The sequence below is a fragment of the Schistocerca cancellata genome, chromosome 11 (assembly GCF_023864275.1).
Source record: "Schistocerca cancellata isolate TAMUIC-IGC-003103 chromosome 11, iqSchCanc2.1, whole genome shotgun sequence".
Classification (NCBI taxonomy): domain Eukaryota; kingdom Metazoa; phylum Arthropoda; class Insecta; order Orthoptera; family Acrididae; genus Schistocerca; species Schistocerca cancellata.
Window position 1 is genome coordinate 72,748,093 of NC_064636.1, and position 25,887 is coordinate 72,773,979.

The 25,887-nt window shown below is 47.2% G+C and overlaps 1 protein-coding gene across 1 annotated transcript in view; it reads left to right on the plus strand.

Moving 5' to 3' along the window:
* LOC126108477 (growth factor receptor-bound protein 14-like) overlaps nucleotides 1-25,887 on the plus strand; it is a 797,866-nt gene that overhangs the window by 321,664 nt on the left and 450,315 nt on the right. Inside the window, exon 4 of the mRNA XM_049913727.1 lies at nucleotides 11,115-11,245. Coding sequence (XP_049769684.1) covers nucleotides 11,115-11,245 — 131 coding nt within the window. The remainder of the gene's footprint in view (nucleotides 1-11,114; nucleotides 11,246-25,887) is intronic.

The following is a 25,887-nucleotide window of genomic DNA, read 5'->3' on the forward strand; positions in this document are numbered from 1 at the left end:
CGTAGGATCCTACGCAGTGCCGTAGGGGACCGCACCGCCACTTCCCAGCAAATTAGGGACACTGTTGCTCCTGGGGTATCGGCGAGGACCATTCGCAACCGTCTCCATGAAGCTGGGTTACGGTCCCGCACACCGTTAGGCCGTCTTCCGCTCACGCCCCAACATCGTGCAGCCCGCCTCCAGTGGTGTCGCGACAGGCGTGAATGGAGGGACGAATGGAGACGTGTCGTCTTCAGCGATGAGAGTCGCTTCTGCCTTGGTGCCAATGATGGTCGTATGCGTGTTTGGCGCCGTGCAGGTGAGCGCCACAATCAGGACTGCATACGACCGAGGCACACAGGGCCAACACCCGGCATCATGGTGTGGGGAGCGATCTCCTACACTGGCCGTACACCACTGGTGATCGTCGAGGGGACACTGAATAGTGCACGGTACATCCAAACCGTCAACGAACCCATCGTTCTACCATTCCTAGACCGGCAAGGGAACTTGCTGTTCCAACAGGACAATGCACGTCCGCATGTATCCCGTGCCACCCAACGTGCTCTAGAAGGTGTAAGTCAACTACCCTGGCCAGCAAGATCTCCGGATCTGTCCCCCATTGAGCATGTTTGGGACTGGATGAAGCGTCGTCTCACGCGGTCTGCACGTCCAGCACGAACGCTGGTCAAACTGAGGCGCCAGGTGGAAATGGCATGGCAAGCCGTTCCACAGGACTATATCCAGCATCTCTACGATCGTCTCCATGGGAGAATAGCAGCCTGCATTGCTGCGAAAGGTGGATATACACTGTACTAGTGCCGACATTGTGCATGCTCTGTTGCTGTGTCTATGTGCCTGTGGTTCTGACAATGTGATCATGTGATGTATCTGACCCCAGGAATGTGTCAATAAAGTTTCCCCTTCCTGGGACAATGAATTCACGGTGTTCTTATTTCAATTTCCAGGAGTGTATTATACTAGAACTGACATGTGATTATATTTTCATGCAATTTGGATACACAGATCCTGAGAAATCAGTACCCAGAACAACCACCTCTAGCCGTAATAACGGCCTTGATACGCCTAGGCATTGAGTCAAACAGAGCTCGGATGGCGTGTACAGGTACAGCTGCCCATGCAGCTTCAACACGATACCGTAGTTCATCAAAAGATCAAGAGTAGTGACTGGCGTATTATGACGAGCCAGTTGCTCGGCCACCATTGACCAGACGTTTTCAATTGGTGAGAGATCTGGAGAATGTGCTGGAACATTTTCTGTATGCAGAAAGGCCCGTACAGGACCTGCAATATGCGGTAGTGCATTATCCTGCTGAAATGTAGGGTTTCGCAGGGATAGAATGAAGGGTCGTAACACATCTGAAATGTAAGGTCCACTGTTCAAAGTGCCGTCAGTGCGAACAAGAGGTGACCGACGCATATAACCAGTAGCACCCCATACCATCACGCCGGGTGATACGGCAATATGGCGATGACGAATACATACTTCCAATGTACGTTCACCGCCATGGCACAAACAAGGATGCGACCATTGTGATGCTGTAAACAGAACCTGGATTGATCCGAAAAAAATGACGTTTTGCCATTCGTGCACTCTGGTTCGTACTCGAGTACATCGTTGCAGGCGCTCCTGTCTGTGATACAGCGTCAAGGGTAACCGCAGCCACGGTCTCCGAGCTGATAGTCCGTGCTGCTGCAAACGTCTGTTCGTGCAGATGGTTGTCTTGCAAACGTCCCCATGTGTTGACTCAGGGATCGAGACGTGGCTGCACGATCCGTTATAGCCGTGCGGATAAGATGCCTGTCATCTCGACTGCTAGTGATACGAGGCCGTTGGGATCCAGTACGGCGTTCCGTATTACCCTCCTGAACCCACCGATTCCATTTTCTGCTGACAGTCATTGGATCTCAACCAACGTGAGCAGCAATGTCGCGATATGATAAACTGCAATCGCCATAGGCTACAATCCGACCTTTATCAAAGTCGGAAACGTGATGGTATGCATTTCTCCTCCTTAGCCGACGTTACGTTTCACCAGGCAACGCCGGTCAACTGCTGTTAAAAATGGTTCTAATGGCTCTGAGCACTATGGGACTTAACATCTGAGGTCATCAGTCCCCTAGAACGTAGAACTACTTAAACCTAACTAACCTAAGGACATTACAGACATCAATGCTCGAGGGAGGATTCGAACCTGCGACCGTAGTGGTCGCGCGGGTCCAGACTGAAGCGCCTAGAACCGCTCGGCCACTCCGGCCGGCCTGCTGTCTGTGTATGTGAAATCGGTTTGAAACTTTCCTCGTGTCAGCACGTTCTAGGTGTCGCCACCGGCGCCAACCTTGTGTGAATGCTCTGAAAAGCATCTTCTTCCTGTGGGTTAAATTTCGCGTCTGTAGCACGTCATCTTCGTGGTGTAGCAATTTCAATGGCCAGTAGTGTATTCATTACAGACTATCGATGTCTGACGTCACTGTTGCAAAACTTTTAATTGGCCATCTAATATGATTGGCCAGTCATGACGTAAGGGAAGAGGGAAAGAACGAGTCTATTTGTGGATGTCCAACGATTGGTAGCTGTCCGCCAATCAGCGTTCGGCTTTTGGTCGGCAAGTTTTCCTCCTGGTGTACGCGGAAGTGGGCTGACAGTTGCTCTACAGCTTTTTGTGCAGACACGTCCGTGTTCCGTGGAGCTTCAGCCTGCGACCGCTCGCGCTCCATTGGACAGGGATGGCCGGCTGCCAGGACGCCGGGAGTTTGTAGCCATCTTCTCTGTTGATGTTGTCAACCTGCTTGTCCGCAGCTCGTGGTCGTGCGGTAGCGTTCTCGCTTCCCACGCCCGGGTTCGATTCCTGCCGGGTTCAGGGATTTTCTCTGCCTGGTGATGACTGGGTGTTGTGTGATGTCCTTAGGTTAGTTAGGTTTAAGTAGTTCTAAGTTCTAGGGTTTTAATTTAATAAGTCACAGGTGCAAAATACTAACGCGAATTCTTTACAGACGAATGGAAAAATGGTTCAAATGGCTCTGAGCACTATGGGACTTAACTTCTAAGGTCATCAGTCCCCTAGAACTTAGAACTACTTAAACGTAACTAACCTAAGGACATCACACACATCCATGCCCGAGGCAGGATTCGAACCTGCGACCGTAGCGGTTACGCGGTTCCAGACTGCAGCGCCTTTAACCGCTTGGCCACCCCGGCCGGCCTAATGTAAAAACTGGTAGAAGCTGGCCTCGTGGAAGATCAGTTCGGATTCCGTAGAAATGTTGGATCACGTGAGGCAATACTGACCTTACCACTTATCTTAGAAGAAAGATTAAGGAAAGGCAAACCTACGTTTCTAGCATTTGTAGACTTAGAGAAAGCTTTTGACAATGTTACTGGAATACTCTCTTTCAAATCCTGAAGGTGGCAGGGATAAAATACAGGAAGCGAAAGGCTATTTACAATTTGTACAGAAACCAGATGGCAGTTATAAGAGTCGAGGGACATGAAAGGGAAGCAGTGGTTGGGAAGGGAGTGAGACAGGGTTGTAGCCTCTCCCCAATGCTATTCAATCTGTATATTGAGGAAGCAGTAAAGAAAACAAAAGTTTGGAGTAGGTATTAAAATCCACGGAGAAGAAATAAAAACTATGAGGTTCGCCGATGACATTGTAATTCTGTCAGAGACAGCAAGGGACTTGGGAGAGCAGTTGAACGGAATGGACAGTATCTTGAAAGTAGGGTATAAGATGAACAACAACAAAAGCAAAACAAGGATAATGGAATGTAGTCGAATTAAATCGGGTGATGCTGAGGGTATTAGATTAGGAAATGAGACACTTAAAGTAGTAAAGGAGTTTTGCTATTTGGGGAGCAAAATAACTGATGATGGTCGAAGTAGAGAGGATATAAAATGTAGACTGGCAATGGCAAGGAAAGCGTTTCTGAAGAAGAGAAATTTGTTAACGTCAAGTATAGATTTAAGTGTCAGGAAGTCGTTTCTAAAAGTATTTGTATGGAGTGTAGCCATGTATGGAACTGAAACATGGACGATAAATAGTTTCGACAAGAAGAGAATAGAAGCTTTCGAAATGTGGTGCTACAGAAGAATGCTGAAGATTAGATGGGTAGATCACATAACTAATGAGGAGGTATTGAACAGAATTGCGGAGAAGAGGAGCTTGTGGCACAACTTGACTAGAAGAAGGGATCGGTTGGTAGGACATGTTCTGAGGCATCAAGGGATCATCCATTTAGTACTGTAGGGCAGCGTGGAGGGTAAAAATCGTAGAGCGAGACCAAGAGATGAATACACTAAGCAGATTCAGAAAGATGTAGGCTGCAGTAGGTACTGGGAGATGAAGAAACTTGCACAGGATAGAGTAGCATGGAGAGCTGCATCAAACCAGTCTCAGGACTGAAGACCACAACAACAACAACAAGTTCTAGGGTACTGAGGACCTCAGATGTTAAGTCCCATAGTGCTGAGAGCCATTTGAACCATTTTGAACCCATTTCCCTTGTACCCCACCTTGCAGATCCTCCCAGGTTTTCAATCGTTATTAGTGTCCAGAATGAGATTTTCACTCTGCAGCAGAGTGTGCGCTGATATGAAACATCCTGGCAGATTAAAACTGTGTGCCCGACCGAGATTCGAACTCGGGACCTTTGCCTTTCGCGGGCAAGTGCTCTACGAACTGAGCTACCGAAGCACGACTCATGCCCCGTTCTCACAGCTTTACTTCCTACCTTCCAAACGTTACAGAAGCTCTCCTGCGAACCTTGCACAACTAGCACTCCTGAAAGAAAGGATATTGCGGAGACATGGCTTAGCCACAGCCTGGGGGATGTTTCCAGAATGAGTTTGGAATGTAGGAGACGAGGTTCTGGCAGAAGTATCTCAGTGCCGAAGCACTTGCCCGCGAAAGGCAAAGGTCCCGAGTTCGAGTCTCGGTCCGGCACACAGTTTTAATCTGCCAGGAAGTTTCGTTATTAGTGTGCTGCGGTAGTGCTGAAATTTGGTGCCGTTATCCGGTGCCATCTAGTGATGTGGTTTTAATTGTGTGCTCAACCTGTTTTCCTTCCATGACTGTTCCTTGCTAGGTCGTCCGTCACGTGGCAGATTTACTCGTTCTACAAATTGTTACGCACTGACTGTGCTTTGCCTGGTGCCTTTTAATGTAGTGTGTGGTTTCTTGTGTACCGTACATTTTTAGATTTTTTATCTCCGATTTACAGTCATCGCTTTGTATGCCTTCTTTTCTTCTGCTCCGCCTTTCTTGTTTCTATATTCCGCCATGTTACCTCCTTTATATTGTTTTTAAATGTCTTCCTGTCTATTAATGTCTCTCGGCTGAAGAGCGGTTCTTATGCTGCTGCCAGCCCGCCCCTGATGGGGAATGGAAATGACAGTAAAGGAAAAAAAAAGACATGCTCGCTGCAGTGCGGGAACAATTTCAATACCGCACTAACACATGTAGTGCATCTCAAGGGTGGCATATTGAACGCCTATGAAAAGTTATGAAAAAAAAACTTTTTGAGTTTCCCGTTCATAAAAAAAAAATTCATTGCATATGTTCGTTAGTTACAGAAATATAGACGTGCCAAATGCGATTATTCATACACCCTGTATTACCGTCGCAAGTAAATGTCATGAGTTGTGAGAGCAGGTGAGATGCCGCTAAGATCTCTCAGAGGAAAGAAAACAACAAATAAAAAGGTGTGACCAAATGTTACGACAGCGGAATTCAAGAGTCGAAACTTCCGAAACGGAAGGAATCAGCATGGGTTTCGAAAAAGACGATCGTGTGAAACCCAGCTCGCGCTATTCGTCCACGAGACTCAGAGGGCCATAGACACGGGTTCACAGGTAGATGCCGTGTTTCTTGACTTCCGTAAGGCGTTTGATACTTTTCCCCACAGTCGTTTAGTGAACAAAGTAAGAGCATATGGGCTAGCACACCAATTGTGTGATTGGATTGAACATTTCCTAGATAACAGAACGCAGTATGTCATTCTCAATGGAGAGAAGTCTTCCAAAGTAAGAGTGATTTCAGGTGTGCCGCAGGGGAGTGTCCTAGGACCGTTGCTATTCACAGGATATATAAATGATCTTGTCAATAACATCAGAAGTTCACTGAGGCTTTTTGCGGATGATGCTGTAGTATATCGAGAGGCTGTAACAATGGAAAATTGAACGGAAATGCTGGAGGAGGTGCAACGAATTGACGCATGGTGCAGGGAATGGTAATTGAATCTCAGTGTAGACAAGTGCAATGTGCTGCGAATACGTAGAAAGAAAAATCCTTTATCATTTAGCTACAATACAACAGGTCCTCAACAGGAAGCAGTTAATTCCATAAATTATGTGGGAGTAGGCATTAGGACTGATTTCAAATGGAATGACCATATAAAATTAATCGTCGGTAAAGCAATGCCAGATGGTTCAAATGGCTCTGAGCACTATGGGACTCAACACCTTAGGTCATAAGTCCCCTAGAACTTAGAACTACTTAAACCTAACTAACCTAAGGACATCACACACACCCATGTCCGAGGCAGGATTCGAACCTGCGACCGTAGCAGTCCCGCGGTTCCGGACTGCAGTGCCAGAACCGCACGGCCACCGCGGCCGGCCAGATGCCAGACTGAGATTCATTGGAAGAATCCTAAGGAAATGCAGTCCGAAAATAAAGGAAGTAGGTTACAGTACACTTGTTCGCCCACTGCACAAATATTGCTCACCGGTGTGGGATCCGTACCAGATAGGGTTGATAGAAGAGATAGAGAAGATCCACAGGGAGCAGCGCGCTTCGTTACAGGATCATTTAGTAATCGCGAAAGCGTTACGGAGATGATAGATAATCTCCAGTGGAAGACTCTGCAGGAGGGACGCTCGGTAGCTGGCTGCGGGCTTTTGTCGAAGTTTCGAGAACACACCTTCACCGAGGAGTCAAGCAGTATATTGCTCCCTCCTACGTATATCTCGCGAAGTGACCGTGAAGATAAAATCAGAGAGATTAGAGCCCACACAGAGGTATACCGACAATCTTTCTTTCCACGAACAATACGAGACTGGAATAGAAGGGAGAACCGATAGAGGTACTCAAAGTACCCTCCGCCACACACCATCAGGTGGCTTGCGGAGTATGGATGTAGATGTAGAAGGCAAGAGTCGTAACGAGTGGTACTACTGAAGAACAAATAGCAGGCATGTACGTCTGGATGTCCCTTCGTTAAACCTTGCTATTGTAAACGGGCATTACACCAGGACGCGTACACAGATATCAGTACAGCGAAAAGACACATCAATGACCGGACGGGCACCTCGTAATTTTTGAAAAAAAAAAAAAAAGTGGGACACGAGGGAGATTTGAACTGGGATAGAAGGATCTCGCCCTACATTACGAAAAAAAAAAAGCCTTGACCACACCACCACAGCACGACTATCATAAACGTCGCTGGATATTGCAAATATTAAATTTGAATCATTCGCTATTTCTATTATGCTTCTTTTTTCCACAGTTCGGGACACATTCTCCCAGTTTTCATACTTAGTCTGTGTTCAGTTTTTGACGGGCTATGTACTGGGCATCCTCACCACTGAATCTGACAGGGTTGTCAGATGCTGTTGCTGTGGCCTTCTCCACCAGACATCACGGCGCCTAGAGTGTCAGCAACCAAACTAACAGCCTGCTGCCACGGGTTGCCCGCTTCGCAGGTACACCGAAGCACTACACAACCGACAGCCAATATTGATGAACGGCCACAACCACAACAACAACAACAACAACAACAACACAGCAGAGACACTAGCAGCCACCAGGGGCCACTATCGGCCCACATAAACATAAGGAAGAGGTCGCTGCAGATCCCGGAACTATTTTCACACGTCAAGCCACGTGATGGAAAATAGTTCCGGGGTACTCATCCGCCGAAGCGCTATAAATGCCGGCGCTCGGCCGCACATCGCCAGTTCATCGACCGCCAGCAGACGTGGATAGCTGTCGCTCCAGCAGTCTGGCTTGGATCTTCTCACTGATCTCTGGATTAGGCTCGGTATATCGGAGAAGTCTCTGGCGGAGAGTAGGAAATTATTTCAGTGGTTCTCTATAGGGTGTTACAAAAAGGTACGGCCAAACTTTCAGGAAATATTCCTCACACACAAATAAAGAAAAGATGTTATGTGGACATGTGTCCGGAACGCTTAATTTCCATGTTAAAGCTCATTTTAGTTTCGTCAGTATGTACTGTACTTCCTCGATTCACCGCCAGTTGGCCCAATTGAAGGAAGGTAATGTTGACTTCGGTGCTTGTGTTGACATGCGACTAGCATCAAGCACATCAGTATGTAGCATGAAGAGGTTAGTGTTCATCACGAACGTGGTTTTCCACTCAGTACAATGTTTACAAATGCGGAGTTGGCAGATGCCCATTTGATGTACGGATTAGCACGGGGCAATAGCCGTGGCGCGGTACGTTTGTATCGAAACAGATTTCCAGAACGAAGGTGTCCCGACAGGAAGACGTTCGAAGCAATTGATCGGCGTCTTAGGGAGCACGGAACATTCCAGCCTATGACTCGCGACTCGGGAAGACCTAGAACGACGAGGACACATGCAATGGACGACGCAATTCTTCGTGCAGTTGACGATAACCCTAATGTCAGCGCCAGAGAAGTTGCTGCTGTACAAGGTAACGTAGACCACGTCACTGTATGGAGAGTGCTACAGGAGAAGCAGTTGTTTCCGTACCGTGTACAGCGTGTGCACGTACTATCAGCAGCTGATTGGCCTCCACGGGTACACTTCTGCGAATGGTTCACCCGACAATGTGTCAATCCTCATTTCAGTGCAAATGTTCTCTTTACGGATGAGGCTTCATTCCAACGTGATCAAATTGTAAATTTTCACAATCAACGTGTGTGGGCTGACGAGAATCCACACGTAATTGTTCAATCACGTCATCAAGACAGATTTTCTGTGAACGTTTGGGCAGGTATTGTTGGTGATGTCTCGATTGGGCCCCACGTTCTTCCACCTACGCTCAATGGAGCGCGTTATCATGATTTCATACGGGATACTCTACCTGTGCTGCTAGAACATGTGCCTTTACAAGTACGACACAACATGTGGTTCATACACGATGGAGCTCCTGCACATTTCAGTCGAAGTGTTCGTACGCTTCTCAACAACAGATGCGGTGACCGACGGATTGGTAGAGGCGGACCAATTCCGTGGCCTCCACGCTCTCCTGACCTCAACCCTCTTGACTTTCATTTATGGGGGCATTTGAAAGCTGTCGTCTACGCAACCCCGGTACCAAATGTAGAGACTCTTCGTGCTCGTATTGTGGACGGCTGTGATACAATACGCCGTTCTCCAGGGCTGCATCAGCGCATCAGGGATTCCATGCGACGGAGGGTGGGTGCACGTATCCTCGCTAACGGAGGACATTTTGAACATTTCCTGTAACAAAGTGTTTGAAGTCACGCTGGTACGTTCTGTTGCTGTGTGTTTCCATTCCATGATTAATGTGATTTGAAGTAATAAAATGGAAAGTAAGCGTTTCCGGACACATGTCCACACATTTTCTTTCTTTGTGTGAGAGGAATGTTTCCTGAAAGTTTGGCCGTACCTTTTTGTAACACTTTGTATATTATTCTTGTATGTAGTTGTGATTTGAAGACGGATTGGGGTGGGGTGGTGTTATACTGGGAGAATTTGTTTTAGTTAATTGAAGAGTCCAATAAATTGTTTTCGGACTTTGATCGTTAGTTTCTTCTGCTTACGCAGACGTAGCACCAGTAGTACGCCGTGGCGCCGCTGGGTGCGCTGACTGCCGTGCCTCTGCTCCTTCGACCATAGATACTAGTAGACTGGCCTTGCTGTGCAGAAGCTATAGGGCTGGTGTGGCTCCAACATAAACCACGTGACTGTTGGCAAAACGTGGCGGGATTTCAAATCAGCGGTCTGCCATCCTATCTTTGTATCGTATTTTACCCACATTTCTCAGTTGACTGCCAAACGCTTCCAACAAAAATTACTTTTTTATTCGTGAAAAATTATGTCAGAACTAAATTTGACCTGGATTTGTTCACAGTACCATTTATAAAATCTAACAAATACATCGAACGCCCCTCCGGTGGCCAGCGGGACGAAATTACTATAAACTATCAATTAAAGTAAAATGTCGTTAAAATTCTTTTAAACGGTAAGAGTGGGCTCGTGTCAAAACTTTAAAAATTGGATTCGCCGCGTTTTGAGCTCTAGTCACTTATAAAAGAAAATGGGATATGGGAATTACGTCAACTATAGGTGCCAAACTTGTCGACTTTAGGAGCAGGTCCATTTTAGAGAATCAATTTTAGGTGCACTCTAAAGGTTCAGTTCCTACTATTTTTACAAAAGTTTACACTATCAGTTTAAAAAAAATGATATTTTAGATGATAGGTGAGACTTTGAAGATTCAGAAAATAATTTTGATGCCTACATTTATTTAATAGTATTACAAGGTAGAAAAAAATTCTCTTCATGTGTCGACTATAGGTGCTCTTACCTTATTATAATCTCACTTGTATATACAAAAAGGCGCCTATGTGCAGAGGGCTTAAAGTTTTTCCATTTCAGGGCCTGTATCCAAAGCTGCCTTCGGTTTTCATCCTTAGGGAACCTATGAGTAGGAACGAGAAACAGTTATACTCACTTCTGTAACCGAATTATCACAGATACTTTCGAAAATGTGATATGCGTCTGACTTTACAGTCATCACTTTCAACACTTTAATTTACGTGATACTCTATTTCAAGTGTAAAAAACATAAAAGTCACTTCAGCAGATTTCCATAAACGCATCTGCACCATCATAGGAACACTTACACGTGAAATGTAATGCCATTTCCCCCGACAAAACGCTGAGTACAGCCGTAGGCGCAACACGAAACAACCGTGTTTTGCCAACATTCACGTGACTTTAGCCCTGAGATGTTGGAGCCACGAAAATGACGTCAGGGCCAGTCTATTATATTTATGGTCGAAGCTCTGCCCCTGTGTATATGCAGCCTCTGGTTGTCTGTGCTGTGCTGTAGCGCCGAGTGGTGACTTGTCGTGGTGACTTGGTGCTGTGTGCTTCCAGAGCGCTCGCTGGAGGACCACGAGGAGGTGCTGGCCGTGCACCACGACGTGCAGCCGTTCGGCCGCCGCGAGGCCAAGAAGTTCGTCTTCCGCAAGGACTTCTCCAAGTACGAGTTCTTCCACAGCCCGCAGGTGAGTACCAGCTGCACTTCCTTCCCTAACGCGTTCAATCTGAACACCTGCACTATCTGATCTGAAGTATCTAGGCACATGTTACTGTGCCGGGCGTTTTGGCCGAGCGGTTCTAGGCGCTTCAGTCCAGAACCGCCCGACCGATACGGTCGCAGGTTCGAATCCTGCCTCGGGCATGGATGTGTGTGATGTCCTTAGGTTAGTTAGGTTTAAGTAGTTCTAAGATCTAGGGGAGTGACGACCTTAGATGCTAAGTCCCATAGTGCTCAGAACCAACACGTTAGTGGACGTTAACTGGGGCGTCTCCACTCTTATGTTCTATTTTTTTTTTTTCTGCAGTCCTCACTATTCTGCCTGGTTTGAAGCGGCCCGCCATGAATTCCTCCCCTTTGCCACCCTCTTCATCTCAGAGTACCACTTGCAACCTACGTCCTCAATTATTTGCTGGATGTATTCCAGTCTCTGTCTTCCATTACTGTATATACAGGGTGGTCCATTGATAGTGACTGGGCCAAATATCTCACGAAATAAGCGTCAAACGAAAAAACTACACAGAACGAAACTCGTCCAGCTTGAAGGGGGAAACCAGATGGCGCTGCGGTTGGCGCGCTAGATGGCGCTGCCATAGGTCAAACGGATATCAACTGCGTTTATTTAAACAGGAACCCCCATTTTTATTACATATTCGTGTAGTACGTAAACAAATATGAATGTTTTACTTGGACCACATTTTTCGCTTTGTGATAGATGGCGCTGTAATTATCACAAACGTATAAGTACGTGGTATCACGTAACATTCCGCCAGTGCGGACGGTATTTGCTTCGTGATACATTACCCGTGTTAAAATGGACAGTTTACCAATTGCAGAAAACGTCGATATCGTGTTGATGTATGGCTATTGTGATCAAAATGGGCAACGGGCGTGTGCTATGTATGCTGCTCGGTATCCTGGACGACATCATCCAAGTGTCCGGACCGTTCGCCACATAGTTACGTTATTTAAGGAAACAGGAAGTGTTCAGCCACGTGTGAAACGTCAACCACGGCCTGCAACAAATGATGATGCCCGAGTAGGTGTTTTAGCTGCTGTCGCGGCTAATCTGCACATCAGTAGCAGACAAATTCCTCGGGAATCTCAAAAACGTCGATTGCACCCGTACCATATTTTTATGCACCAGGAATTGCATGGCGACGACTTTGAACGTCGTGTACAGTTCTGCCACTGGGCACAAGAGAAATTACGGGACGATGACACATTTATTGCACGCGTTCTATTTAGCTACGAAGCGTCATTCACCAACAGCGGTAACGTAAACCGGCATAATATGCACTATTGGGCAACGGAAAGTCCACGATGGCTGCGACAAGTGGAACATCAGCGACCTTGTCGGGTTAATGTATGGTGCGGCATTACGGGAGGAAAGATAATTGGCCCCCATTTTATCGATGGCAATCTAAATGGTGCAATGTATGCCCATTTCGTACGTAATTTTCTACCGATGTTACTACAAGATGTTTCAGTGCATGACAGAATGGCGATGTACTTCCAACATGATGGATGTCCGGCACATAGCTCGCGTGCGGTCGAAGCGGTATTGAATAGCATATTTCGTGACAGGTGGATTGGTCGTCGAAGCACCATACCGTGGCCCGCACGTTCACCGGATCTGACGTCCCCGGATCTCTTTCTGTGGGGAAAGTTGAAGGATATTTGCTATCGTGATCCACCGACAACGCCTGACAACATGCGTCAGCGCATTGTCAAAGCGTGTGCGAACATTACGGAAGGCGAACTACTCGCTGTTGAGAGGAATGTCGTTACACGTATTGCCAAATGCATTGAGGTTGACGGACATCATTTTGTGCATTTGTTGCATTAATGTGGTATTTACAGGTAATCACGCTGTAACAGCATGCGTTCTCAGAAATGATAAGTTCACAAAGGTACATGTATCACAACCGGAATAAAATGTTCAAACGTACCTACGTTCTGTAATTTAATTTAAAAAAACCTACCTGTTACGAACTGTTCGTCTAAAATTGTGAGCTATATGTTTGTGCTATTACAGCGCCATCTATCGGAAAGCGAAAAAAGTGGTCCAACAAGAACATTCATATTTCTTCACGTACTACACGAATATGCAATAAAAAATGAGGGTTCCTATTAAAAATATTGAATTTTCTATCGATTTCCGAAATGGAATATCATGTGCATCTAGCTCTGACTACCGCTCCGCGTTCAAAGTGTGTCAATTCCCGCCGTGCAGCCATAATCACGTCGGAAACATTTCCACAGGAGTCACCTGACAAGGGAACCTCCCCATTGCACCCCGCTCAGGTTTAGTTATAAGTTGGCACAGTAGATAGGCCTTGGAAAAACTGAACACAGATCAATCGACAAAACAGGAAGTTGTGTGGAACTATGAAAAAAATAAGCAAAATATACAAACTGAGTAGTCCATGTGCAAGATAGTTAACATCAAGGATGATGTGTGCACAGGAGCGCCGTGGTCCCGTGGTTCGCGTCAGCAGTTGCGGAGCGAAAGGTCCTTGGTTCAAGTCTTCCCTCAAGCGAAAAGTTTACTTTCTCTATTTTCGCAAAGTTATGATCTGTCCGTTCGTTCATTGACGTCTCTGTTCACTGTAATAAGTTTAGCGCCTGTGTTTTGCGACCGCACCGCAAAACCGTGCGATTAGTAGACGAAAGGACGTGCCTCTCCAATGGGAACCGAAAACATTTGACCGCAAGGTCGTAGGTCAACCGATTCCTCCACAGGAAAACACGTCTGATACATTCTATACGATACTGCTGACGGCATGTGCGTCACATAACAGGAATATGTTGTCGACCCCCTAATATGTACACTTGGCGAATGGGTGAAAAGATTCTTCTACCTTGGCCGATTTAGTTTTTCTTGTGGATGTGATAACCACTCCCAAAAAAGTGATGAAAACATAAGAGTTTGTCACATAAACTGCAACAAATAAATGCAAAAGTTTCACAGTCACACAGTTTTCCCTGTGCTCTGTCAAAACATATGTTTTTAACGTTTTCAAATTTTTCCGTGTGTAGACTCAAATCCTGCATATGTCCAAGCCAATCTGAACATGTCCTGGAATTTTGGAGAGCGAAGTTGATTATGTGTCAGTACCTGAACTTTGATAATTGTCTCAAAATAAAAAAAATAAACTTTTCACTCGAGGGAAGACTGGAACCAAGGACCTTTCGTTCCGCAGCTGCTCACGCTAACCATGGGACCATAGCGCTGCTCAGCCCACAGTAACCTTGATGTTGCATATCTTGCGCATGGACTACTCAGTTTGTATATTTTGCTAATTTTTTTCATAGTTCCACACAACTTCTTCCTGCTTTCTCGATTGATCTGTGTTTTTCAAGGCCTATCCACTGTGTCGACTTATAACTAAATCTGAGGGGGGTGCGATGGGGAGGTTCCCTTGTGAGCACTATGGGACTTAACATCTATGGTCATCAGTCCCCTAGAACTTAGCACTAGTTAAACCTAATTAACCTAAGCACATCACACACATCCATGCCCGACGCAGGATTCGAACCTGCGACCGTAGCAGTCACGCGGTTCCGGACTGAAGCGCCTAAGCCGGCCGCGGTGGTCTAGCGGTTCAGGCGCTCAGTCCGGAACCGCGCGATGCTACGGTCGCAGGTTCGAATCCTGCCTCGGGCATGGATGTGTGTGATGTCCTTAGGTTAGTTAGGTTTAAGTAGTGCTAAGTTCTAGGGGACTTATGACCACAGCAGTTGAGTCCCATAGTGCTCAGAGCCATTTGAACCATATTTTTGAAGCGCCTAGAACCGCACGGCCACAGCGGCCGGCGACTGTGACAGCAGAGGGATAACTTTATTTGTTTGGAAGTGATAACTGTAACTTTATGATTGTCCTGGTACAAGGAGTAGATCACGGACGGCATTGGATGGAGCGTTCATTTGTAAGCGCCTCCAGACCGGAAAGACGATATGTGCAACAGGGCATTCGGGCAGTAGGAAATAGAATGGCCATCACACCAGAAAAAAAAAATAGAAAATGTTTTAACGTATATGTGTGGATTGGAAGAAGGGCACAAGATACCGGAGAGGCAAATTCCGACGGAAAACTAAGCGGTCAGTAAACAAGTTTGCGTGACCGCCTCCACGCGTCTCAAGCGATCGGCGGGCTAGCAGGTAAACACACTTGTTTACAGCGCGTATCTCTTCAGGAACTGGCGGATGAGGCCGCTCAGTAGTGCCGGCAGCAGAAGGGGAAGGGGTCTAGATTCTGAAAAGAAGGGGGGAAAAAAAGTGTACAGCCACGGAATGGCGGACATTTGCCACGCCGGACATTTGCCACACCTGCCCCTTCGGCAGGTAGCGATGCCTCAGGTAAGGGACGCCCTTCCTCGTACTTCTTTTGTCCGCTTTCAAACCGCCGTCTCCACATCTTACTCGATACAACCAGTACGTAATGGACCTTCTTCTTCGATATCTTGGCGAAATACAGAGCTTCTTTCGCGAAATCGAAATATTTATAACTTTTGGGAAACTAAAGCAATACCGACGATTATGCCAGTATGTAATTAGTTCTGCCAAGTATAGACCCCTCTGTCTGTACGGTAGCTTCCTTTCACGCTTACTGATTGCGATAGAAACAGTCCATCGGCATGGGAGCAACAAGAAAGGAACGATGCAAAGAGAATGCGAATGTACGCTAATCATTTCTTTTTCATCGCTGCATATGTGCTTACTTTAATTATTACAACTGCACGCCCAGAAGACAATAAGGAAAGAAGAAATGGGTATGTGAATGTTTGAAAAGGACGACGACGTACTCCATATTAATTTACTCTCTAAAATGCGATAACCCTTGCGGCGAAACATTAGTTAATAATGTGTAGCGGGACAATGTTCAAAATATGACTGAAAATACGTTCACTAAATAGAGATAAGAACATCTATGATTGACATGTCATCCATAGTCGACGTACAATTTTAAAATGTTAGAAATAAGGAAATTTAGTAATACAGAATGGTACGCTTGTAACGTATGTTGTTGTCCTACATTGTTTAGCTCTGGTATTTACAGTGTCACAGAGAAAGCATCCTAGGTTTTGGAGGGAAAAGCCGTAATTGTAATGATTTGCACTACAATAGAAACAAGAAGCACAACTTAAGAAAAAATAATGTAACGTGTGTTCCAACTCACAAGCGACATTGAAGCAGATAAAGTTCCTGAGACTCAGTATGGGCAGCGGCTATATTCGACAACCGGAATAAATTAATAACTGGCTCCTTTTACCGACCCCCGGTCTCAGATGAAACAACTGCTGAACAGTTCAAACAGATTTTGAGTCTCATCACAAATACACTCCTGGAAATGGAAAAAAGAACACATTGACACCGGTGTGTCAGACCCACCATACTTGCTCCGGACACTGCGAGAGGGCTGTACAAGCAATGATCACACGCACGGCACAGCGGACACACCAGGAACCGCGGTGTTGGCCGTCGAATGGCGCTAGCTGCGCAGCATTTGTGCACCGCCGCCGTCAGTGTCAGCCAGTTTGCCGTGGCATACGGAGCTCCATCGCAGTCTTTAACACTGGTAGCATGCCGCGACAGCGTGGACGTGAACCGTATGTGCAGTTGACGGACTTTGAGCGAGGGCGTATAGTGCGCATGCGGGAGGCCGGGTGGACGTACCGCCGAATTGCTCAACACGTGGGGCGTGAGGTCTCCACAGTACATCGATGTTGTCGCCAGTGGTCGGCAGAAGGTGCACGTGCCTGTCGACCTGGGACCGGACCGCAGCGACGCACGGATGCACGCCAAGACCGTAGGATCCTACGCAGTGCCGTAGGGGACCGCACCGCCACTTCCCAGCAAATTAGGGACACTGTTGCTCCTGGGGTATCGGCGAGGACCATTCGCAACCGTCTCCGTGAAGCTGGGCTACGGTCCCGGACACCGTTAGGCCGTCTTCCGCTCACGCCCCAACATCGTGCAGCCCGCCTCCAGTGGTGTCGCGACAGGCGTGAATGGAGGGACGAATGGAGACGTGTCGTCTTCAGCGATGAGAGTCGCTTCTGCCTCGGTGCCAATGATGGTCGTATGCGTGTTTGGCGCCGTGCAGGTGAGCGCCACAATCAGGACTGCGTACGACCGAGGCACACAGGGCCAACACCCGGCATCATGGTGTGGGGAGCGATCTCCTACACTGGCCGTACACCACTGGTGATCGTCGAGGGGACACTGAATAGTTCACGGTACATCCAAACCGTCATCGAACCCATCGTTCTACCATTCCTAGACTAGCAAGGGAACTTGCTGTTCCAACAGGACAATGCACGTCCGCATGTATCCCGTGCCACCCAACGTGCTCTAGAAGGTGTAAGTCAACTACCCTGGCCAGCAAGATCTCCGGATTTGTCCCCCATTGAGCATGTTTGGGACTGGATGAAGCGTCGTCTCACGCGGTCTGCACGTCCAGCACGAACGCTGGTCCAACTGAGGCGCCAGGTGGAAATGGCATGGCAAGCCGTTCCACAGAACTACATCCAGCATCTCTACGATCGTCTCCATGGGAGAATAGCAGCCTGCATTGCTGCGAAAGGTGGATATACACTGAACTAGTGCCGACATTGTGCATGCTCTGTTGCCTGTGTCTATGTGCCTGTGGTTCTGTCAGTGTGATCATGTGATGTATCTGACCCCAGGAATGTGTCAATAAAGTTTCCCCTTCCTGGGACAATGAATTCACGGTGTTCTTATTTCAATTTCCAGGAGTGTAGGTACCCTACTCACACAGTTGGCAGTGACTTCAATCTACCATCCGTATGTTGACAAAAATACATTTTCAGACCCTATTGTAGATAGAAAACAACTTCAGTAATTCTTCTAAATGCAATTATAAAAAAATTTTTTTGAACAATTAGTTCACGGGGCCATTCAAAATGTAAATGGTTACGAAGACACACTTGAGCTATTAGCCACAAGTAATCCTGAGCATCACGACGGATACAGGGATTAGTGAACACAAAGACGTAGCGAGGCTCAATTCTGTAACAAAGAAATTCACCAAAATTAAGCGCGAAATGTATCTATTTATAAAAGCAACTAAAAATTCGGTTGACGTCTTTCTAAGAGACAATTTCCAATCCTTCTAAACTATGTAAGAGAACACCATATGTGGCTTCAGTTCAAAGAAATAGTATCAACAGCACTCGAGAGATTCATACCAAATAAATTAATAAGAGACGGAACTGATCCCCCATGGTACACAAAACACGACGGAAAGCTGCTGCAGGAGCACCGAAAAAGCCACGTATAATTTAGACGAAGGCAAAATCTCCGAGATTGGCGAAGTTTCACTGAGGCTCGAAATTTGGTGCGGATTTCAATGCGAGATGCATTTAATAGTTTCCACAACGGAACTCTCTCTAGAAATGTGGCGGAAAATCCAAAGAGATTCTGGTCCTATGTTAAGTAAACCAGCGAAGAGGCTCAGTAAGCGATGAGGAGGAGGAGGAGGGGGAGACAAGGGAGCAGGTAAAGTCGTGGCAAATGTCCTTACACCCAGCTACGTCATTGTGCCCAGCTGCTTACGTATGCAGAACAATCCTGTGACGAACACAGCCTGAAGGGAACTACCAGTTGTGAACCTAAGCAGCGCCGGCCGCAGTGGCCGAGCGGTTCTAGGCGCTTCAGTCTGGAACCGCGCGACTGCTACAGTCGCAGGTTCGAATCCTGCCTCGGGCATGGATGTATGTGATATCCTTAGGTTAGTTAGGTTTAATTAGTTCTAAGTTCTAGGGGACTGATGACCTCAGATGTTAAGTCCCATAGTGCTCAGAGCCATTTGAACCTAAGCAGCAATTCTCGCAACTCTTCCTCTAGCGGAACACCTCGAGATTCCTGCTACTTCGACCTTATTTATTTTAAGTTTGGTAAAATTTTTAAAATGAGAGAAACCTGCTTTTTTCAGTCATTACTTCAATTTTAAATCATAACTGATAACACGGAAGTCATAAAAAAATTTAGAACAATAATGAATATCGTCAGAAAGTTGAATTGAAACGTGTTATTCGCAAATTTTAGGGGGGCAGTTATTCGTTTCACGCGGAACGCCAGTGTTCTGCGGAAGGCACTTTCGGAAATCCTGGTTTAGAGAGTCGAACTGCCATGTATAAAACAGCTGAATACGTCTGGTTACGATAATCGAATGTAGTCGAATTATGTCGGCTGATGCTGAGGGAATTACACTACTAGCTATTAAAATTGCTACACCACAAGGGTGACGTGCTACAGACGCGAAATTTAACCGAGAGGAAGAAGATGCTGTGATATGGAAATGATTATCTTTTCAGACCATTCATACAAGCTTGGCGCCGTTGGCGACACCTACAACGTGCTGATATGAGGAAAGTTTCCAACCGATTTCTCATACACAAACAGCAGTTGACCGGCGTTGCCTGGTGAAACGTTGTGGTGATGCCTCGTGCAAGGAGGAGAGATGCGTACCATCACGTTTCCGACTTTGATAAAGGTCGGATTGTAGCCTATCGCGATTGCGGTTTATCGTATCGCGACATTGCTGCTCGCGTTGCTCGAGATCCAGTGACTGTTAGGAGAATATGGAATCGGTGGGCTCAGGAGGGTAATACGGAACGCCGTGCTGGATCCCAACGGCCGCGTATCACTAGCAGTCGAGATGACAGGCATCTTATGCGCACGGCTGTAACGGATCGTGCAGCCACGTCTCGATCCCTGAGTCAACAGATGGGGACGTTTGCAAGACAACAACCATCTGCACGAACAGTTCGACGGCGTTTGCAGCAGCACGGACTGTCAGCTCGGAGACCGTGGCTGCGGCTACGCTTGACGCTGCATCACAGACAGGAGCGCCTGCGATGGTGTACTCGACGACGAACCTGGGTGCACGAATAGCAAAACGTCATTTTTTCGGATGAATCCAGGTTCTGTCTACAGCATCACAATGGTCGCATCCTTGTTTGCGCCATGGCGGTGAACGTACATTGGAAGCATGTGCTCGTCATCGCCATACTGGCCTATCACCCGGCGTGATGGTACGGGGTGCCATCGGTTACACGTCTCGGTCACCTTTTCTTGTTCCCATTGACGGCAATTTGATCCGCAGACGTTACATTTCAGATGTGTTACGACCCGTGGCTCTACCCTTCATTCGATCCCTGCGAAAACCTACATTTCAGCAGGATAATGCACGACCGCATGTTGCAGGTCCTGTATGGGCCTTTCTGGATACAGAAAATGCTCGACTGCTGCCCTGGCCAGCACATTCTCCAGATCTCTCACCAATTGAAAACGTCTGGTCAATGGTGGCCGTGCAACCGGCTCGTCACAATACGCCAGTCACTACTCTTGATGAACTGTGGTATCGTGTCTAAGCTGCACGGGCAGCTGTACCTGTACACGCCATCCAAGCTCTGACTCAAAGCCCAGACGTATCAAGGCCGCTATTACGGCCAGAGGTGGTTGTTCTTGGTACTGATTTCTCAGGATCTATGCACCGACATTGCGTGAAAATTTAATCACGTATCAGTTCTAGTATATTTGTCCAATGAATACCCATTTATCATCTGCGTTTCTTCTTGGTGTAGCAATTTTAATGGCCAGTAGTGTATTCAATAAATGATTTTTTTTGTGAACTACTTGTGGAACGCACCTTGTATATCCCGCGTGGGTGATGTAATGGGTGTACGTGAACCAGCCTGTAGTTACAGATATACACGCTTGAGGCGCTGGTGCACAAGTGTACGCTTTAGGCGCATCGTGTAATAGCGGCGTTTATTGGACATTTCCTTCTCGTTTAGGTCCATACTACCAACTCTGAAAGCTGGCTACACTACAATCTTAGCAACAACAGTATATCTACATGTATTAAAAAACCGATTGTTCGAGCAATAAGCGCTAACCGCGCTCTGGGATGAAGAGATAATGTACAGTCGTGGACAAAACGAGCGAGACCGCTCGCCTTTTCGTTATGCTGATCCGCACAACTGTAGAGTCTGCTGCACAGTAAAACAGGCAAGGCGGCGAAGTGCTACCAACATACTATGCACAGGTGTTAAATTGACAAACTATCCGAACTTTGTTAGACTGTTTTAATCGTATGTAAGACTATAGAAGGGTTGGAACTTAAATAGTGGCAACTATTTATTCGCAGCCGATACAAAAGAGTTTCATGTTTGCACCTGTTACTGTCCTTCAAAGTAGTCACCAGCGTTGTGTAGAACGCGTTGCCGTTACTCGCTAATAACAGTATTTTGTTATTTCGATAAACATCCCGAATGATTGTCAAGTAAGCGGTGGCATAAAGGTAGAAAATTCATGTTTTAGAGTCCAGAAAGCTTTATGCAACAGAAACTGCACATCATTTCGCCATTTTCATTGCGAAATTACCGGCTTATTCATGTCTGGGGTAATAATAGAGGGCTGTTTGCCTGGGTTGTCTGCTAGCGTAGTGAAAGGTGTTTGCTACTGCAAGGGATGTCTGGTTTGTTTTCGGTTCTAATCTCGATGGAGGCAGATAGACTATCAGTAAAGCAATTTTAAGAAATTCTCGCGCCCCCAATACTTTTTATATCTACATTTATTCTGTACTAGCGCCTTGTGGATGTCAATATGAAACTCATGTAGAATTTCATACTTGTTATTGCCTTCCTTTTTACGATTCTGTCAATAATTGAATTGACTTACGTGTGGCACTGAATGATTTTTAATTGAATTTCGCTATGGATGTTCACGCATAGCTAAATTTGCACACTTTCTTGGTAGGGGAGCAACGGTAATCCACTATGACTGGTCTGAAAGTTGACACACACCGTTTTTCGGCCGAATCCGCACAATATGTTGCTAATTCGTAACGATCTGAGGTACTTTGTCTTACTAGAACAGTTGTATTATCTCGATAAGATGAATTTAAAAAAGAAATGGTTCAAATGGCTCAGAGCACTATGGGACTTAACATCTGAGGTCATCAGTCCCCTAGAACTTAGAACTACTTAAACCTAACTAAGGACATCACACACAGCCATGCCCGAGGCAGGATTCGAACCTGCGACCGTAGCGGTCACACGGTTCCAGACTGAAGCGCCCAGGACCGCTCAGCCACCAACGGCTCGCAAGCTGAAATTCATTTTTATTAGTACAGTTCATACTAATTAGCGTTTCTTCTTTCATTTATGTGTTATATTTACAGGGTTATTACAAATGATTGAAGCGATTTCACAGCTCTACAATAACTTTATTATTTGAGATATTTTCAAAACGCTTTGCACACACATACAAAAACTCAAATGGTTTTTTTAGGCATTCACAAATGTTCGATATGTGCCCCTTTAGTGATTCGGCAGACATCAAGCCGATAATCAAGTTCCTCCCACACTCGGCGCAGCATGTCCCCATCAATGAGTTCGAAAGCACCGTTGATGCGAGCTCGCAGTTCTGGCACGTTTCTTGGTAGAGGAGGTTTAAACACTGAATCTTTCACATAACCCCACAGAAAGAAATCGCACGGGGTTAAGTCGGGAGAGCGTGGAGGCCGTGACACGAATTGCTGATCACGATCTCCACCACGACCGATCCATCGGTTCTCCAATCTCCTGTTCAAGAAATGCCGAACATCATGATGGAAGTGCGGTGGAGCACCATCCTGTGGTACGTTTAGCTCCCTGCTTGCTTTATTCGTCGACTTCCGCGGGCTACGCGTGAAACTTGCCCGCACGCGTTCAACCGTTTCTTCGCTCACTGCAGGCCGACCCGTCGATTTCCCCTTACAGAGGCATCCAGAAGCTTTAATCTGCGCATACCATCGCCGAATGGAGTTAGCAGTCGGTGGATCTTTGTTGAACTTCGTCCTGAAGTGTCGTTGCACTGACTGATGTGAGTGCATTTCAAGCACGACATACGCTTTCTCGGCTCCTGTCGCCATTTTGTCTCACTGCGCTCTCGAGCGCTCTGGCGGCAGAAACCTGAAGTGCGGCTTCAGCCGAACAAAACTTCTACGTATCTGTAGTGTGTCGTGATCATATGTCAATGAATGGAGCTACAGTGAATTTATGAAATCGCTTCAATCATTTGTAATAGCCCTGTACATGTTCGTTTAACACACTATTCAGCACTAATATAGCGTTACACATATTGAACACAGTCTAAAAAAGTTCCGATAGTTTGTCAATTTCACGCCTGTGCATAGTATGTTGGTAGCACTTGGTCGCCTTGCCTGTTATGCTGTGTAGCAGACTTTAAAGCTGTGCGGATCAGCATAACGAAAAGGCGAGGGGTCTCGCTCGTTTTGTCCACGACTGTACACGGGAGGAAATCGTGGCGCCCTGCCCAAACAAGTGAGAAAGGGGACCAAAAAAATAATAAAAAATACAGAGAGCGCCGGAGGGACAGACAGACAGCAAAAGGAAGACAGTAGTGTTGCGTCAGGGGGACAGGGCGCGAGTCAGCGACCGGCGCGCGGCTGACGCGTCAGCACGTATCAGCAGCTGGCGCTGTCAGAATCCCACGTCTGGGGCTTATCAGCGCCCTGTGGCCGCAGAATCTGGGCCAGGCAGAGAGAGAGACAGAGAGAGGCAGACACCAAGTACGGCCGCCAACGCTGGAGGCGGCCGGCTTCCAGGAACTCCACGCTAGCTCGCCACTAACTGCCCCGCGATAACGGGCGTGCGTGCGCGCCGCGTCTGCCAGTCCGCTCGCACCCAGTTTTAATCTGCCAGGAAGTTTTTCATATCAGCGCACACTCCGCTGCAGAGTGAAAATCTCATTCTGGAAGCATCCCACAGGCTGTGGCTAAGCCATGTCTCCGCAGTATCCTTTCTTCCGGGAGTGCTAGTTCTGCAAGGTTCGCAGGAGACTTTCTGTAAAGTTTGGAAAGTAGGAGACGAGTTACTGGTGGAAGTAAAGCTGTGAGGACGGGGCGTGAGTCGTGCTTCGGTAGCACATTTGGTAGAGCACTTGCCCGCGAAAGAGAAAGGTCCTGAGTTCGTGTCTCGGTCCGGCGCGCAGTTCTAATCTGCCAGGAAGTTTTTCATATCAGGGCGCACTCCGCTGCAGAGTGAAAATCTCATTCTGGAAACATCCCACAGGCTGTGGCTAAGCCATGTCTCCGCAGTATCCTTTCTTCCGGGAGTGCTAGTTCTGCAAGGTTCGCAGGAGACTTTCTGTAAAGTTTGGAAAGTAGGAGACGAGTTACTGGTGGAAGTAAAGCTGTGAGGACGGGGCGTGAGTCGTGCTTCGGTAGCACATTTGGTAGAGCACTTGCCCGCGAAAGGGAAAGGTCCCGAGTTCGTGTCTCGGTCCGGCGCGCAGTTCTAATCTGCCAGGAAGTTTTTCATATCAGGGCGCACTCCGCTGCAGAGTGAAAATCTCATTCTGGAAACATCCCACAGGCTGTGGCTAAGCCATGTCTCCGCAGTATCCTTTCTTCCGGGAGTGCTAGTTCTGCAAGGTTCGCAGGAGACTTTCTGTAAAGTTTGGAAAGTAGGAGACGAGTTACTGGTGGAAGTAAAGCTGTGAGGACGGGGCGTGAGTCGTGCTTCGGTAGCACATTTGGTAGAGCACTTGCCCGCGAAAGGGAAAGGTCCCGAGTTCGTGTCTCGGTCCGGCGCGCAGTTCTAATCTGCCAGGAAGTTTTTCATATCAGGGCGCACTCCGCTGCAGAGTGAAAATCTCATTCTGGAAACATCCCACAGGCTGTGGCTAAGCCATGTCTCCGCAATATCCTTTCTTTCAGGAGTGCTAGTTCTGCAAGGTTCGCAGGAGACTTTCTGTAAAGTTTGGAAAGTAGGAGACGAGTTACTGGTGGAAGTAAAGCTGTGAGGACGGGGCGTGAGTCGTGCTTCGGTAGCACATTTGGTAGAGCACTTGTCCGCGAAAGGGAAAGGTCCCGAGTTCGTGTCTCGGTCCGGCGCGCAGTTCTAATCTGCCAGGAAGTTTTTCATATCAGGGCGCACTCCGCTGCAGAGTGAAAATCTCATTCTGGAAACATCCCACAGGCTGTGGCTAAGCCATGTCTCCGCAGTATCCTTTCTTCCGGGAGTGCTAGTTCTGCAAGGTTCGCAGGAGACTTTCTGTAAAGTTTGGAAAGTAGGAGACGAGTTACTGGTGGAAGTAAAGCTGTGAGGACGGGGCGTGAGTCGTGCTTCGGTAGCACATTTGGTAGAGCACTTGCCCGCGAAAGGGAAAGGTCCCGAGTTCGTGTCTCGGTCCGGCGCGCAGTTCTAATCTGCCAGGAAGTTTTTCATATCAGGGCGCACTCCGCTGCAGAGTGAAAATCTCATTCTGGAAACATCCCACAGGCTGTGGCTAAGCCATGTCTCCGCAGTATCCTTTCTTCCGGGAGTGCTAGTTCTGCAAGGTTCGCAGGAGACTTTCTGTAAAGTTTGGAAAGTAGGAGACGAGTTACTGGTGGAAGTAAAGCTGTGAGGACGGGGCGTGAGTCGTGCTTCGGTAGCACATTTGGTAGAGCACTTGCCCGCGAAAGGGAAAGGTCCCGAGTTCGTGTCTCGGTCCGGCGCGCAGTTCTAATCTGCCAGGAAGTTTTTCATATCAGGGCGCACTCCGCTGCAGAGTGAAAATCTCATTCTG